Source organism: Poecilia formosa, unplaced genomic scaffold, assembly GCF_000485575.1.
Source record: "Poecilia formosa unplaced genomic scaffold, Poecilia_formosa-5.1.2 Scaffold2, whole genome shotgun sequence".
Classification (NCBI taxonomy): domain Eukaryota; kingdom Metazoa; phylum Chordata; class Actinopteri; order Cyprinodontiformes; family Poeciliidae; genus Poecilia; species Poecilia formosa.
The window spans coordinates 6,197,666-6,214,406 of NW_006799941.1; the positions used below are offsets into that span (position 1 = coordinate 6,197,666).

Consider the following 16,741-nt stretch of genomic DNA (forward strand, 5'->3'; position numbering starts at 1 on the left):
GCCAACCCCAATAACTCCTTGCTTGAATTTCAGCACAATGAAATTGAACAGAAATGTGCTCACATCTGTCTCTTGTCAAATGTGACAGACTGACCTTTCTGGCCAAAATGAAAGGGAGGAGGTTTGTAGGAGTTAAGATTAGGGTTTCAAGCCTGAAACCACCATACGAACAGCCAGGCATGGTGGTGGCAGCATAGTGCTGTGGGGCTGTTTTGTCGTACTGGTGCATTGGAAAAAGCAAAAAGAATAATAACGGAGGAGGAAAAGCTTCAAATACTAAATATTTCCTCAGAACAATGTTTCCAAGCAGAAATTAAAACTTGTTTAGAAATGGCAAAAGCAGGCCAACATGCTGTTGAAAAATCCTGACCTTTCAGCTACACTGAAAAATTAACTTTCGTTAAAACCAAGTCTGTGGCAGGAAACAACCAGCTTAATAAAGTTGTCAAATATCCGGCAAGAGCAATGTCTGATCTTATTAATAAATACAAAAAAGGTGCAGTTCCCTGATAAGGAACTTTTAAACAAATAATTGTGGAAACATATGTATATATGTAACTATGTTATATTTAAAAAATGTTCATCATAAATAGCTTCAAATTATTATGACTTTAAAGGTCACTATGAGTGCAAGCTGAAAAAGTGACAAATGGATTATGTGTTCAATTAACTTCTACTTGGGTAAAATAAAAAGTGTTAAACATTAATTGATCAATTTCGGATGGTATAATATATGACAGTAAAATGAAGGTCTAATAAATAATCATTCGGGGCTGAAGTGAAAAATATCAACAGCATTTAATCACCAAAGATAAAAACATTTAAATTTCTATTCCTTAATGAGACTGACAAAATCTTTACAAATTCATCCTTTATATTCTGCTGACTGTGTCACACTGTCTGTACAAAATGAGGTGGTGCTGGAGACTGGCACAAAGAGAGGAAATGTTCCAGAGTAAACAACGACATCAGCAAAATGAAAAGCAAAGTCACAGCAAAAACAATCTTAATGTTTGTTTTCCAAAAACTCTGAGGACATAAACACACAGGGTAATTTAATATATATATCAATTTAGACTCCCTGTGCTCTCAGAAACTTCAAATACATTCAGTTTCTATCTGTTATTAAAAAGTTCAAAATAAATAAACACAAAATATTGCATAAAAAAACAATACTGATGTTTTATTTCTCATTAACAAAGCAAGTAGGTGGATGTCCGAAAGTGTGTCTTATTTTCATATACAACTTATATGCGTAATTAACATTCAGTGTTTCAAACAGAATTTTAATCTTTTTTTTTTCTACATAAAAGATATTTTCATTGGGCAGTATGTTGCTCATAACTTTAAACTTCTCTGTACTTTCATTTGCTGCAAAAGACCTAAATCCCCAACATGCCGTCAGTCCCTGTAGGCTTCACTGAAGTCAAACTTTCAGTTTCATCTGCCGTCTCCTCTTCACGTGCAGTTTATCTAAAAAGGGTGCAGCCGCAGACCTGCAGAGCTGGATGCAGACATGAATGTAAAACACTCATCAGTACCTATGTACACATATCTGTAAAGTGTCCAAAAATATCATGCAAGTAAATACAGATCATTTAAAGTAAATCAACGCCTCAGTCAAAATTGTGCTGTAGGCTGCAAAGTTCCTCAAGCTCACTTTCCCTTAAGTTACAGCAGACCCACAGAAGACCGTTGTTCTCCAAGCTCCTGTCATGCTCGGGTCCAGAAGAGATGCAAAACAGTTTTGTTTAAGTAGATATTTGTTCATTTAATTCAGTCACTCCTAACTGATATGGAAATCTTTCCAGTAGGTGTCTAACATACAAACTGAGTGTGTGCTGATGGGATTAAGTAGAAATCTAGTCTATTCTTTAATTTAAGACGGAACCACAGTGTAGAAATCAATGAGACGAAGCAGGACGGCAGCGAGGTTCTGTCCATCAGAGGATTTCAGGGAGTTTCTGCAGAGCGTCCCCTTGCTGTGCTCTTTCACAACTGTGCTCCTTTTTTTAAAATGTCCACGATAAGCATCTTTTAATATTCCTAGGACCTTTTAAAGCTGGACTGCTCCAATTCTTCAGGGTGTCTTTCACGATGAAAGTCCACAGCTGAGATTCAATGCTGTAATTTAAAATGACGAGTGCAGCAAGGCACTGCAGGGTTGAACACCAGGCTGACAAAGAAAAACAATGGTTTACAAGTACTTTTTTGAAAAGTCTTTTAAAATACACCCCAGTTAAGTCAGCAGCCAGGAAAAACAAAAAACAAAAAACACAGACAACTTTAAAAGACAAGAGAGCATGAATCACTGCAGGAGATTCATTCTGGATTTCACCATGTGTACTCTAATCTCTGATATGTCACATTTCCTCTTCACATTGGGGAATGTTTTTTAGATACATCAGCAAAAAAAAGAAAAAAAAAGAGTTTGTATCTAAAATGTTATAACTTTGTAGTGCATTAACTAAAATGCAGGTTGACATGAACTCGATGTAACTATTAAAATAATGTTTTTGTTTCATCAAAGAAAATCAAACCCACATTTTTACTAACCTTTGCCTAAGTACTACCCAATCATGTTGGGTTTATTGGCAGTTGTTGCATTATAGGGTTTGTGAAGAGATGTGAAGCTATGTCAAAAGTACTGTAGTATCCCCTCGTACTGAGGTGGTTTGAGGATCAATGTTGTGACCAAGCACAAACCAAAAAGCTTGTACCTGTATAAACTCAGTTCAGGATAAAATCTTGAACTGTATAAACTCAGTTCAGGATAAAATCTTGAACTGTATAAACTCAGTTCAGGATAAAATCGTTTCCTGACTGAAGTCTCTCTTAGGGTACACATAATAAAACGGAAACGTTCTGCCACAGTGAGTCATGCCAAATAAAATCAAGATGTGGTTTCGACAAGCACGTCATATTGACAACACCAAAGCTGTCTATAAGCTACATTCTCCATACAGAAGCATACACAAGTGCATAAATTCAAAATCAACAACATTTTGGCAATGCAGGTTACAAAAAGGTGTCTCAAATGCATAAAACATGTTGGTCACACACTGTCATTAATTTCATAAGTGAAAGACATTGAGAGTTATTCATTTTTAACATTGTATGAATGCAGAAAGTGAGGATAATACCATTGTGTCTATCAATGTTGTCATTTATGAGGATACATTGATAGTTTATTAAACCAATCACCGATTGTTTGATTCTACTTCCTTGGACAACATCTAACTGAAAGCTCATTAAAAACCCACTGAGCTGCTGTAAAGCATTTCCATAAATCCTATTGTTAACCTTATGACAAAACAAAATGCAAAGATATTTTTTACTGATATGTATCATGAAACATGTCTTTTATTTCACTGTATTGGCTTTTCCCATGTGTCAACTGCCAAATCTGTCTCACTTTAAAGACATATAAGACGAAAACGTGCCCTGGAGACTAGGGGGAAGTCGTCGAGGGTCCTGTCGCGTTCGACCCAGAAAACATTTCTCAAACCGTCTTAACAAACCTCAGAGTTGGAGTCAAAGACACTGCAGTGAATGTGAGGTTAAGGCTCAGATCTACCATCAAGCTCAGCTACTGCAGCTGCAGTAGCTGAGCTTCCTGTGCTGAAGTGAGACAACATTGACAAGGACTTAACATGCACACCGAAACAGGCACAAAGGAAGCATGGTGCGTAATTAGTTTCAAACCCATGGATGTGAAAACCGTGGAAGTAACAGCTTGGAATAATAATTGAGTAGAAAAGTGGGGGTGCATCTTCATTAGCTTTAAATTCATGTAGACTTCCTAAAACTTTAGAGATAAGTTCATAGCAGCAGCTGATTTTCTCTCTTTTTTGATTGGATATTCCTTTCCTTAACACTTACTTTAATGGTTACAGTCATTTCCAGGAGTTCCAGCCTAAATTAAGGGCATTTTACCATTTTATTCTTTAACTTGATTCAATCAGCAGCCACAGAGTGGAGCAGATGTTGGTGCTGTTGTTTCACAGCAGGATGACCTCGGGTTTAAATCCTGGAATCTGTTTCAAGTTTGCATGTCTCCTTCTGCATCCATGCATGCAGTTATACTGTCTTACTCCCACAGCTAAAGATGATGAACGTTTGGTTAATTTGTCAAACTAACTTGATCTTTGGTGTGATTTCAGGGTTCTGTTTTGTCTACTGGCCCCTGCAAAAACCAAATGGTTAGACTGTGGCTGGATGGATGAACGTAATGTATTTTTGGTCCTCTTCATACTGAAATTATTTTAAATAGTCATTCAAGATAAAATGAACATTGAATCTGTTTAGTTTTTTTTTTTTCTTAAAGAAAATCTGCTTGCAGACTTTTATGTTTAATTCTTTTTTCACCAGTAAAAGTTCAGCAAACTTCCACAGCATGAAATTAGGTTTCCAAATCCGATTTTCTTTGCTCAAATAAATTTCAAAGCTTTACACACTGTTTTCCATGCATGTGATCAGTTATAGAGCTGATTTAGTATCGAAACTGACTGAATGCCAAAGGAGTCCTTTCTGGACAATACAAGCAACGTATAAGAAAACAACATATTTTTGTCTGAAGCTCACTCAGCACCTGACTCTTATATTTACACTTTACAGGCTTCAGGAATGATAAATGCCTCAGATCAGTTTCTGTACAGACAACCGTAAGACACAAATGCTGCAACGCTTTTAAAATACAGTACAAAGTTGGAATGCAGAAACTTCCCCAGTAATAATGTGCTTCTGACACCCTTTGTGATCTCAGTTCATTGAAAGCATATTAAAACAAGCAGATTTATAATTCATTGTTATTCACTCCTCTTTAAGGTAAACCTTGACTGCCTCTGTGACCTTTTTTTTACTGTTAAATGTGGAAAACAGAGATAAAATCTAATGTTCTCAACAAGGTTAAGCTGCATGCATTCGACACATTTCCCTCCAGGATTTTGCATTTGAGCCCTCAAAAAGCCAAGAAATAAGGCAGGGAAATAAGGCAGGGAAACAAATATCAGGGGCAGATACAGGACTTTCCAATTCAAAGCACAATACACTGTGAGTAGTCAGCAAAAAAAAAAAAAAAAAAAAAAATCATCACAGTTGCTGTTTGATCTGACCTTCCGTAGATCCGAGCCTAAATCCGAGGAGATGGAACATGTCAGAGTGTTTGGATGTGTGAGAGATGAAAGAGAGGCAGAATGAGCTGAATGAAGAGAAGGGTTCCTATAGAGGCCTGCAGTGAAGAACCTCGACCACACTCTGACGTGTTTTCCTGAGTGAAAGAAAGAGAAAAACATTGGTAGAAAATCCTTCTGAATGCGTTTTCATTTTACAAACAGAATAAACCAACAGTAAAATTTAGTTGATGTTTGCAAGCTTGCAAATCCTGTTTTAGATGCATATGCAGTTAAAAAAAAAAAAGGATGAGTACTTTAAAACTAGGTAGCATACATTTCAGTTTTGGGTTTGAGTTAACTCACTTTTGCTGAGTGGAGCAATTTTTTTTAGCCATATGCTGTTGTGCACATCTGCACAGGGAGAATGAACAGCAGAATAACTTGCATCTTCTGTCCTGATGCAGCCGATTCAGTGTTATGTTTCAGTTTATTAACATGCAAACATTTAGCAAACTTTTACCAGAAAATAAGCTTCATCAGCTGTTAAAAAATAATTTAAAAACGATTAAAGAACTTTACGCTTCTTAATCCAAGTGCCATAAGAATTATTGTGATTTAAAATTTAATGAATAATGTAAAAGACTAATTTGTTGCACATACAGGAAACAATTCCACGTCCTTCTCGGACCAAAATTAATTAAATTGTTTCCGCTTAATGTTCCATTCTAAGGTGAGAACTCAAAGCACAAATATAAGACTTCCTTCTTACTAAGGCACTGTAGTCAAAGCAGGGAGTTGGACCTCTACGATATCGCGCATTGCTCAGCAGTTCACATGGATTTTCCTCCTGAACTTTTTGCACTGAGTTAGAGAAAGCCAACTGGAAACACATTTGAAATTTCCACTTTCAGATGAGATGAAAACGGCACAGCAAGTGTGAGGGGGCAGAAAGGATACACTCCCTCTTGATCTGGGACAGTTTCTCAATCTCACAGGAGCTGCAGGGCAATGTCTCAGCCACCACAAAGAGCAAATTGGTGTTTTCAATCCTCTTTGAGTGGAACAGCCTGTGGGAGACATTGATGGATAGTTAGCCCACCCGTGCCGACAGAACTAGCCTAAGAGCACAGATAAAAAGTGCACTCAAACATATTTTGCTGATGCTGGAGAAAGCGCTGACCGCGAGCAGTTTCCACAGTCCTGCAGGACGTTGTAGGAGTTGGTGGTGTTTGTGAAGTAGAACTGGCTTTGGATGGTCACACAGCTGCTTTGTTTGGTCTCAAAAGCGTCAATAAAAATGTCATCTAAAAGACAAAATCAACAGATGCTAAGTTCTTGCATTTAAATCATTAAACATAGAAGGCTGAATGGGTCTGAATACTATTTTCAAGACTCTGTGGCTCATTGTGGAGAGCACAAGTCTTGTAGTGAACATGTTGAGTTCAACTTCAGCTTGTTTTTTGTTTTAAATGGTTGAATGTAGTTCTACTGTGAAGCACTTTCGAAGGTCAGTATGAGAAGAAAATATCTGCTTCATCTTAACCATCCTGCTTCTGGAAATAAATAGACCAAGGTGTGGTTACGGCATTGGCTATGTCATGAATGAAATCCAGTAAAAAAAATGGAAGCTAAAGTTGTAAAATCTTCATGTTCATGGATGACTGAGTCACCTTGGTGGAGCCAGCTGCTGTAAACGAGTCCATAGAGAAGCTGCTGAATCACAGACCTAGAACAGAAACACATTAAAAAAAATATGTTCATTTTATAAACATCACTAAAATAGTAAATGTATGACCGTAAATCAACAATGAACCAGGTTCATGTCCACATCTGGACTGATTTATTACAAGCTAGCTCTAGTCTCACCATGCCAGTGTGGACGTCCACCACGCCAAGCTCAAGACGTCGCCTATGGACGGCTGCAGAAACGGTGAACAGTGAGACAACAGTGCAGCTGCCTTCCACCATTTAAACCCTGCCTGCATGACTCACCACATAGATCCCTCTCGGCGCTGCTCCAGTGTGGCTTCTGCTGACCATTTCGCACGCAGACTGGTACTGGAAGGACTGTCGACGGGCGAAGATGGAGTTGTTGTAGAGCGCATACATCAGGAACGGGTCCACATCACCGAAGAAGAGGCCAATCTGAGGTCAAATGCAAAAAAAACGATTCAATTAATTTGTACTTAGGGTTTTTGCATCATTTTAAGCAGCGGAAAACGATTAAACGTAATGTCAGATTTATTCCATCGTTGCAGAAACAAAACAGCCACCTGCTTCCAGTGATCTCTCTGATTGGACATGACGAGGAAGCCGCCATCATCGATGAGATAGCACTGCAAGTCCTAAAAAAAAACAAAACAGTAGCACCAGTTAGATGAACTGTGCTCAGACGTTTTCATTTCTCCCATTTTTGCTGTAACAGCATCAGACACTGCAGACTCAGCAGTAGATTAATATTTATCATTTACTCAATGAGCTCTGGTGTCACAATTGAAAAGAGGAAAAGTTCTTACATCTGTGTTTACTTCACAGTCCATCTCACAGCTTCTGGATGGTCCACACTATTCAGGAAAAACCAAAATCAGAAGAGTTATGGACAACTTTATTCATAGATGCAGAGCACATTTCATTTCATACACTGATTAAAAAAACTCTGTGTTTAAAAAAAAACATAAATGGACAACAAAACAAGCAACTACACAGAGAGAACGGCATACACCAGTAAGGTTACATAGAACAATTAAGGTGAGGTGAAGAAAATAAAATGTTCTAAATAAAATAGAAAGCCAGGCTGAAAGCTGGATCGTTCTAACGCTGTAATTAAGGACAGAAGGTCTGTGGTGTACCTTGTGTGACCCCTGTCGGTTATCTGACACGTTGCTGGCCAGGATTTTAAACTTGTCCACCCATGCCTCCAGGTCCAGCTTCACTCCAATCACTGGAGAACAATCCACGTAAACACCAGGAGAAGCAATAACATGTGAGTGCTTAAATTAAAAGGTAAAGTGGTTTCCTGAATATCAGAGGGAAGTTGTTTCTCACCTGAAGGCTTGAGCAGTTTTCCTCCTAAATCCACCTCGACAGCTGAACTAACCAGGATTCCTGTGGTGCCATTTTCAGCCCCAAAAGGGTCGTCATCTGCTGCTCAGGACAAACACATGAGGGAATTACTGTATTTGCACGTTAGCTGTCATGATTTTATTTGATTTGTATTCTGCGTTTTGCTGTGTTACTCACAGGGTCTCAGTGAAGGTCTGAACATGTAGCCTTTATTATCCAGGCTCCTTCTGTAGTAATCCGAATTAAACGGTTCTGGATCCTCGTCCCATAACTCGGCAGCTCTAAGGACCAGAAACACAGACGACGAAGCATGTCAAGCAAAAAGGTCTGCGTTCGTTTAAAACATTTCTGCCTCTGTTGCTGATTTTACGCACATGTTGGGAAAAACTCGAGTTATTCCTCCATGCGTGGATCCGAAAACAGCCAGGAAGCCGTACCTGTAATTATTATTCAGTCGGCATTAGTTTGTTTAGTGATTGTGAGTAGGCTTTGCTTTTTCGCTCACTGTGTAGCCGACTCACGCATTCAGATCCTGTTTCTTCCAAACGCGAGAAGCAAGCTGACCAATAATCCTGGAATCCAGGATAAGGTTGTGGATGAGACCTTGGTCACCTGTAAAATGAAAAAGAGGCAGATTATCTATCTGTGTGTGTCCTGAACTCTAAGGTAGGGACTCTGTGTGTGTGTGTGTGTGTGCGTGCGTGCGTGCGTGCATGAACTCACATTCATCAGACTCTGGGGAGATATCCAGCATGAGAGAGAGGAAGTTCTGCAGGAACTGTGTGTTGTTATCAGAAAGCTGCAGGTTCTTGCAGTATTCTCTGCAGATACAAAAGAATGAATGAAACAAATTCTTTCATTTAAACCACAATCAAAGAAAGTAAAGATGGTCACCTGGGAGCCAGAAAAACATGCCCTGAGGATTCAAAGGAGCTCGGCAACAATGACTGCATATCTAAAGCACAAAGCAGAGACGCTTCTTTGAGCTCTCATGGTTGTCATGATGCTATGTCACACAGACAAACTCCTTCCTCTACTCACACTGGAGCTGCACCATCACATCGCTCAGGTCTGCCTGGATGAAGTTCTCACTGTACGGAGGTAATACCAGACCAAGACTGCAGGTGGCAGCAGCCCAACACATAGAGGAATTATTGAGGAGATACAGCAGGAGAGGAAAAGCTACATAATGTAAAAAAATATATTCTTTTTTGAGTTTACCTGTAATCGGTGTCATTGATTGGAGTCCAGGTGTAGCCTCTGTATGCCTCATCGATGTATTGCTGCCATAATACAGATGTGTTTGTCAACGTACAGATGTCAAGTTTTGAAAAATATTTTCAGAAACTCTATCATTTCATTTTATTTTCCATTCCTTCCTAATTTAATGACAAATTACAACTGATTTAACTTCATCTCCCACTCACTATAATTCAAACTGAAATGTATCCCCAGGATTATTTCTTAGTTTTGGTGTTTAGTGATTAATAGGTACTAAATCCTCCAACAATGTTTAAATTATATATAAAACAGAGGTAAAACAAGAGCTGCATTTTCAGATTTTGATGCTTTCTTTGTCCTTTTCTAAATGTTTACATGTCTCACCTATATAAACCTAATCATATACTTATTTCACAGCAGAACTACTTCCTGTTCTATGCTGCAGAATTAACAGAATTATGTGTGAAAAGTTTACTCTGTATCCATCCACCTCTCTGCCATTCAGTTTGGGCAAAAGTTGATCTGCTTTGAGAGATTATATTAAATTTATGTGAAAATAAGTTCTTAGGGATGTCAGGGGTGTAATTTCTTAACATGTGTAAGACAATGAAGTCGGCTCTTTCACATTGTTTCATAAGACTACTGCAGAGCACTGTCTGTAATGTGGTGCACAGTGACACCAAGTGGTGGCCGTACTATAATTAAATCTTTAAAACCATGAAAAACTAGATTATTAAATAAATTCTATTTATATATTGCCAATTTATTACTTAAAACCAACAGGATATTTGCACACAGTCAAAAGAAATCTGTAGATAACTGATAAATGTAGTTACTGAAAAAGGTAGACACACATTTTTCATACTTGTCAAGATTCAAATTTTCTGTGTTGTCAATTTGTATAATTGTTTTCATCAATGGATAGTTGTACGGAGAACGGAGGGACGGACGGAAGGATGACATTAGATTGGGAGTTTTGATATAAAACAGAAGTAGAATAAAACTAGCTGGAGGAATATATTTCATCACTTAGGCAACAAAGAAGTCTGGAAATATAAATATTGTTTCAATTTACTTACGCCATCAACAGAATTAATGAGAGTTTTTATCTGCATTTCCCCTGGTTTCCCATCAATCATCTGTCGTCGAATCTGAGTAAAAGAAAGTCAATTATTTTTTTGTTTGTTTGAGCAGTCCTTTAGTTACCAGTACAAACAATGGACTGGTGAGAGACCAACTAACTAATAATATTTTGCACTTTTATGTGCTACTCACCTCCTCCTTATTACTGTCCTCTACTTCTGCATCCAGGAAGTCCAAGGTCACGGGTTCAGGGAGATTCACAGGCTGGGACGAGTCAAACAGAAATCACATAAGCCTTCCCAGAAATCCGAAACATAGCGACCTCTCAGTGCTCAGATATGGGTCACCTTCGGCTGGAGATTAGGATGGAGGAGCAGATATCCATTTGGATCGATGGCAAATATGTATCCGTTGGCTCCGAGCTGTTCCAGAGACAAAAACCGAGACTTGAACTGCTCTGCTGCTGTGTGTAGCGAGTTAAAAAGAAAAATTAAGCTGTACATACGTTATAGCGTGGTGTCAGTCGCTTTATCTCATCTAGATGTACATCCACTCCCATGACGCCTAATATCAACTGATTCTGGAAAAATCATAAAGAAGAAAACAGATAAAAATGTTAAATCTGAACTTTTAAGCGTCTGACAATCAAACTAAACTGGGGGGGGAAATAAAAGTTTTCCTACCTGTGAGTTTCCACTCATAGTGAGATTGAACACAGGCAAAGTCCCCGTCACTACCAGGCCGAGACCCTGAAAAGAAGAAGTTCAGAACCACTTATGTATATTCAAACAATCCACGTTTTCTCCAGTGTGTAAGATTTATTTCCTGTGTTTGACTGAGCAGACTCAGAAACTCACCAGAGCGTCCTGATACACGTTGGTCCACTGAACCTGCTTGGCCTCGCCGCCTGCCAGAACCATGGGGCGCCCCAGCACGTCCAGGTACTCCTGATGAAACACACACACAGCCGATGTGAGGGCCAGATCCCAAAACAAAAACACAACATCAAGCCGCAGAGCGGGAACGCCTCAAAACGAGGATGGATGCGTGAAGTAAAACAGTGATTGAGGGATCAGCTGCATCAGAGGAACCAAGCAAACCCACCTGGGTATTAATCCGTATGGCACAGATGGAGCGGATCTCAAAATAGTAACCTGGCAGGCCGCAGAGGGGGGAAAACAGACAGACAGAGAGAAAGAAAAGAGACCGCATGTGTGAGATCAGAGGAAACACATTGTGGGGTTTATGAATATTCTGGATTTGAGTAGATGTTACTTAAAACTGTGACTCAGACACCTAAATCGCACAGACAGGGAGCTTAGAGAGGAATATTACACAGCAATAAATGTCAGTGTACTTATTCAGATCAGGCAAAAAAAAAAATCATAACCATAAAAGCTCCCAAAGAACAAAGATTATGAGATTAAAACTCTGAACTGGTGCTAATCCAGTCCAATCCAATCCAGTTCAATCAAATGAAATCCAGTCATCCAGATTTTATTTCTCCTTTTATCTACATTTAAGATGCTTGGAAATAGCTCCTAAATCATTTCATATCTGTACCCTGAAGTTAAAAACATGATTTGTACATGTAGAAACTGATGTTTCTTTTTTGGATTTTCCTTCACAAAAGAGGTCAGACTCATTTAAACTTTCCTCTGGACTTTGATAGGGCCATTCTAAAATGTTTCGATATAAACCATTAATTTTTAGCTCTGGCTGTATGTTTTGGGTCTTGCTTTCCAGCTCAAAGATAAACTTCATATTTTTACAATTTTTTGCACCTTCTTCAAGAGTTGTGGTCTAATTACCTCCATTCATCTTCCTAAATCTGGCTAGCTTCACCGTCACACCTAAGAGATAGTCGTCTCACCTAAGCTGTAAACCTTCATGCTTTTTAATTTTTTTTATTTAAAAAATGAAATACAGAAAAATTACTTCTTACACATTATACAAAAAATGGCAACTGTATTTTGATGCGTTGTCAATTAATAAATCTTTTAAAAGAAAAAGAAAATCTGTCCACTTTCCAAATATGAATAACTTTGTGTGCTGATCATTTTGCATTATTTAAAATAAAATACATTCACGTTTGTGGCAAAATGTGGACAAGATAAAGATGTTTGAATACTTTTGAAAGGTGGTGATGCTTGCTTAACTGGTTATGACACCACAGCAATTTCTGTATTTTTTCACAGAAGATATACAGAAATGTTCTGTATTCATCATCATAATGATGATTTTGCACATCATTATGATGTGCATAATGACGTGCAAAATCCATCTAGAAAAATTATGATTTTCCACATGAGGTACATTTAAAAAATTAAATAAAAATAAAAATCAAGATAGGAACCAGTTACAGCAGAACCTCCTGTAGGCTCTTTCATAATGTACCAAACCAGAGTAAAGAATATTGAGTTCAGCTCAGTTTTATAAAATATCAGTTCTAAAACCAGACAAGGGGGAAACCGACATGAAGCTGACATTGCTTACTTTTTGTTTTATCCAACACGTATATTTGTGTAGAATGTCATTCTGCAAACTATCAAAATGTTTTTATGTTTCAGCTAAAATGTAAATATCTCAGTCAGTTTATATTCAGTATGATGTCCAGAAAAGCAATGCACCTACACACAAAAGTTAAAAATGAGCAAGTAAAACAGAAGGTTTAAGTAAATTAGTAAAACTGAGCATTTATAACTGTAACTTTAAAATCTCCTCCAAGAAATTATAGTTCTCCCAGAATAGCATTAAGTTCAAGATGTTTTATTTTGCTGGTTTAATGTCCTAAGACTTGATTAATTGTTCATATTGATTTTGTTGGATGGTATTGTTCTAATCATAAAATATCCTGTTTAAGTGTATCTAATGTTTTTGAGTGAATTTAAGTCAAAAACTGGGTTTGTAGGTCCCATTCTTGAATAATTTAAGACAGGCTACATTTTTCCCTGCTGTGAAGAATTGCATCTTCACAGCCACGTTTCATATAAGGCCTTTCCTAATGAGTTTTTTTGAAGCTCTCACGGTTAAGTCATCAGTCCACATAAGAATAATTGACTGAAGGAAGACACAGCTGGATCATCTCTGGTGGCAGAGTTGGTACTCCTGGCATCCTCCTTAGACTAAATAAGCATCTTTTTTATTTCGTCAAAGTTTTAGTGGATCAGAGTTTCCACATTCACAAAATATGTATACAGCCCGCAGGTCTCTTTATTTATTTCCTGATCCTTGTGAGCTTTCCTTCATGCTCGATATCAGATCTGAGCTATTTGTTTTTCTTACAATTCAACTCAATCGTAACATTTTAGGTTTGCTGTTTTAACTTTTGTTCGGTTTCTTTAAATCTCTGGGAAAATGCAGCATATTCTACCAATTACACCACATGTTCTGCTAAACATAAACTTGAATTATGTCTTTAAACTGTTATCTTTAATAGTTTACTGAAAATTGGTCAGATAAATAAAAACACATTCTAATACTGTTTATTTTAGTGATTATTTTTTGTAGCTAAGCTAACAGAAAGGACTGGAAGGAAAAAGCGTGTAAAAGGAAACGACGCTGAAATAAAATACTTTTTTCTCCTTTAACATAAAAGGATTATGTCCAAGTGTTTTGTTTTTTATAGTTTAAAAAGTATGTCTACGCAAAACTTATCTTTTTTTTTTTCAAATGCATGAGGGTAAAATATTAATCATAATAAAAGAAGGAATATGTCTGCAAACAAAATTATTCAGGTCTTGTAGGAAACAGTGGTTGTATAAAGTATGATGTATAGCTAAAGTCTCTTATATAACAAAATGCTGTTCATTATGCTTTCACTGCTGACTTGGTTTTGGAGCTGCTGTCTCTAAATCATTGAAACGGTCTCTCTTTATGGTGACGTTTTGCAAAGTAAATGGATATAAAACACGGTGATAGAAAAATGTCGGCTCACCTTTATTAGTACAAGCAATCCACTGCAAAGGCGTCACATCGTAATTATGTTGACCCACGGAAAAGGTAAACACTCGGACCTTGGTGGAGGAGGCAGAGAGAAAATAAATGGGATCCAAGCAATAAAATCCATCAATTTCATGCATGGAAGATTGATTGGAATATACCACGATAACACTGACCGTTTTGTTGGGCCAGTTATATTGCAGGAAGACATCCTGAGCCCTATCCTCCCCTCCGTCAGTAAACAGCATAATTATTTTATTGCAGTTAGCCCGCGGGACGTTTGTCTTCTGTAAAATACAGTAATAAATATGCGTGATAGGCTGATACAGAGACAAAACATAGTGTGTTTGGAGCTCGTTTTCCTCCTGGTACAGTAAGTCACAGAGTAACTCACGTTAAGAAGCTGGTTGAAGGCAAAATGAAACCCAGACTTGTAGTCAGTGGTGCCTTTAGCTTGCATTTGCTGCACGGCCTCCTTGAAAATCTTCTTGTTTCGCACGTTAGCCTGGACCAGATGCTTGAAGCAAGGGACCACTGCCTCAGCCTTCTCATTGAACTGAAACACAGCAGGAGACAGTCTGCTGTAAAGGACAAAAGGTGAAGAGGAGTAATGATTCGTGACTAATCACGAGGCAGGAATCCATGCAGATACCAACTCTGGCCACGTTGACGTAGTCGTCGTCAGATAAAGTGTCCAGCATTTCCATCACAGACGCCTTGATCAGTTTGAGCGTGAGTCCGCTGACGCTGCCGCTCCTGATCAAACGCAGGAGGCAACACAAACATGAGCAGTGGCAGAAGAGGTTTCAGTCTTTTGAACTGATTGTTGTAATTAGCCAGAACTTGGTTAAGTGATGTGGTAAATAAGATCTTGGTAGCTTTGTAGTTACATGGAATTAGTACAGTTAAATTTGGATAATGAGGCAAAGACCTAGAACTTAATACAAGGTAAAATTTGAATGTTTTTAAAACATTGACTAGAGAAATGATTGCAGGAGTCACCTAATAAATGATCATGCATCATGTTTGAGTCGGTTTTGCTGTCGGCAGTTCAGGTGATTTGCACAAAGTGGATTAAATAATGAAAATGGAGAACTGTCTCCCTTCAAGTCTGCAGCTAGATGGTTGACAATAATATATAAATAGATGCTTAAACAGGACATTGGTCAAAAGCGTCCAACGCAACCACATTTAGAAATGACATGTATACAGTGATCTCTTGAATGGAAAATTAATCTGATCATGACTCCATAAAACAGTTTTCCAATCCCAAATTTAAAAAATTCATCATGTTAAAACTTAGATTATCTGTAGGTTACCGTCCCCTGAAGCGCTACCTAATGCACTTCTTCAATTTCCCAGAAAAACCTCAAAAACATGACTCTGTACTTACACATCAACAAGGATGACCATGTCTTTGGGAGATGAAGCCCCCTGGATGTACCTGAGACAAAGAAAGACGTAGTAAAAAACCTAAATCTATCTTTACTTTACAATATGTCAACATATCCAGGGTTTTTTTACGCAGCGTAATGTACCAAGGCCTCCTCCGGACATCGTACAGGTCGATTTTGTCGGGCGCTTTCCACGGAGATGCTGCAATGCATAAATAACTCAGTGTCTTTGTATAACTTTGTGGTTGAAGAGTTAGTTTACAGTAACAGCAGAGGCAGCTGCTTAAAGCCCCACCTGGATAGTAGCGAGTGACTCCTGTCGCGCTCCCAAACGCCTGCCACAGCAGCGACGGATCCTCCCTGCTGTTCTCCATAAACACTCTCTCCAGCGCCTGCGTCCAGTTCAGCTCATTCAGGATGTCTGGAGCTGAGGACAGAAGAGAAAACCTGCACGTAAAATACTCCACAGACACCAGCAAAAACATATATGTGTCTTCTTGTTGATATTTCTAACAAATGAAGAAAATGTGCAAAACCATGATTTGACACATCTTGAAATATGAGACGTGTCTTCATTGTCTTTTTATTTATAATAAACATTAAACATAAAATTTAAATGTGGAAACAACATATGCCATATTTACGAACCCTATATTGTCTGTATCAGTTTTCATATTTCATAAATGAAGACAAAAAGGAAGAAAAGACTGAAGGAAGGAGAGAAAGGAAGACAGAAAAATAAGAAAGATTTTTCATTACCAGTGATTATACAAGAAAAACACACTTTTAAAAGAGAGATAAATTAGATCCACAAATAAAACGGTAACAAGTATCACAAAAACAATTTCTAGACATCAAAAATTCGATGCTGCCTTTTTGCTCAAGTAACATAAAGGCACAAAACAAAACTTTAGAGAAGCTTAT

General features: G+C 38.0%; 1 protein-coding gene across 4 annotated transcripts in view; it reads right to left on the bottom strand.

Moving 5' to 3' along the window:
* Nucleotides 1-774: 774 nt before the first annotated feature.
* Nucleotides 775-16,741, bottom strand: part of LOC103137938 (voltage-dependent calcium channel subunit alpha-2/delta-2-like) — a 38,014-nt gene continuing 22,047 nt past the window's right edge. For 2 of the 4 annotated variants that reach the window (XM_007551981.2, XM_007551972.2), the window contains 32 exons: nucleotides 16,113-16,244; nucleotides 15,962-16,019; nucleotides 15,817-15,867; nucleotides 15,080-15,179; nucleotides 14,818-14,979; nucleotides 14,600-14,710; nucleotides 14,419-14,497; nucleotides 11,586-11,635; nucleotides 11,339-11,428; nucleotides 11,165-11,230; nucleotides 10,987-11,061; nucleotides 10,829-10,903; nucleotides 10,674-10,745; nucleotides 10,478-10,549; nucleotides 9,399-9,460; nucleotides 9,219-9,295; nucleotides 9,072-9,132; nucleotides 8,901-8,998; nucleotides 8,699-8,789; nucleotides 8,552-8,614; nucleotides 8,355-8,458; nucleotides 8,160-8,258; nucleotides 7,964-8,055; nucleotides 7,631-7,678; nucleotides 7,388-7,459; nucleotides 7,107-7,259; nucleotides 6,981-7,033; nucleotides 6,785-6,840; nucleotides 6,295-6,418; nucleotides 6,072-6,181; nucleotides 5,884-5,966; nucleotides 4,310-5,269 (listed from right to left, as the gene is read on the bottom strand). In XM_007551981.2, coding sequence (XP_007552043.1) covers nucleotides 5,156-5,269; nucleotides 5,884-5,966; nucleotides 6,072-6,181; nucleotides 6,295-6,418; nucleotides 6,785-6,840; nucleotides 6,981-7,033; nucleotides 7,107-7,259; nucleotides 7,388-7,459; nucleotides 7,631-7,678; nucleotides 7,964-8,055; nucleotides 8,160-8,258; nucleotides 8,355-8,458; nucleotides 8,552-8,614; nucleotides 8,699-8,789; nucleotides 8,901-8,998; nucleotides 9,072-9,132; nucleotides 9,219-9,295; nucleotides 9,399-9,460; nucleotides 10,478-10,549; nucleotides 10,674-10,745; nucleotides 10,829-10,903; nucleotides 10,987-11,061; nucleotides 11,165-11,230; nucleotides 11,339-11,428; nucleotides 11,586-11,635; nucleotides 14,419-14,497; nucleotides 14,600-14,710; nucleotides 14,818-14,979; nucleotides 15,080-15,179; nucleotides 15,817-15,867; nucleotides 15,962-16,019; nucleotides 16,113-16,244 — 2,753 coding nt within the window. In that variant the 3' untranslated portion in view covers nucleotides 4,310-5,155. Of the gene's footprint in view, nucleotides 1,505-4,309; nucleotides 5,270-5,883; nucleotides 5,967-6,071; nucleotides 6,182-6,294; nucleotides 6,419-6,784; nucleotides 6,841-6,980; nucleotides 7,034-7,106; nucleotides 7,260-7,387; nucleotides 7,460-7,630; nucleotides 7,679-7,963; nucleotides 8,056-8,159; nucleotides 8,259-8,354; nucleotides 8,459-8,551; nucleotides 8,615-8,698; nucleotides 8,790-8,900; nucleotides 8,999-9,071; nucleotides 9,133-9,218; nucleotides 9,296-9,398; nucleotides 9,461-10,477; nucleotides 10,550-10,673; nucleotides 10,746-10,828; nucleotides 10,904-10,986; nucleotides 11,062-11,164; nucleotides 11,231-11,338; nucleotides 11,429-11,585; nucleotides 11,636-14,418; nucleotides 14,498-14,599; nucleotides 14,711-14,817; nucleotides 14,980-15,079; nucleotides 15,180-15,816; nucleotides 15,868-15,961; nucleotides 16,245-16,741 lie in introns of those variants that run through there. The other 2 variants (XM_016671650.1, XM_007551956.2) reach the window with 2 other exon arrangements.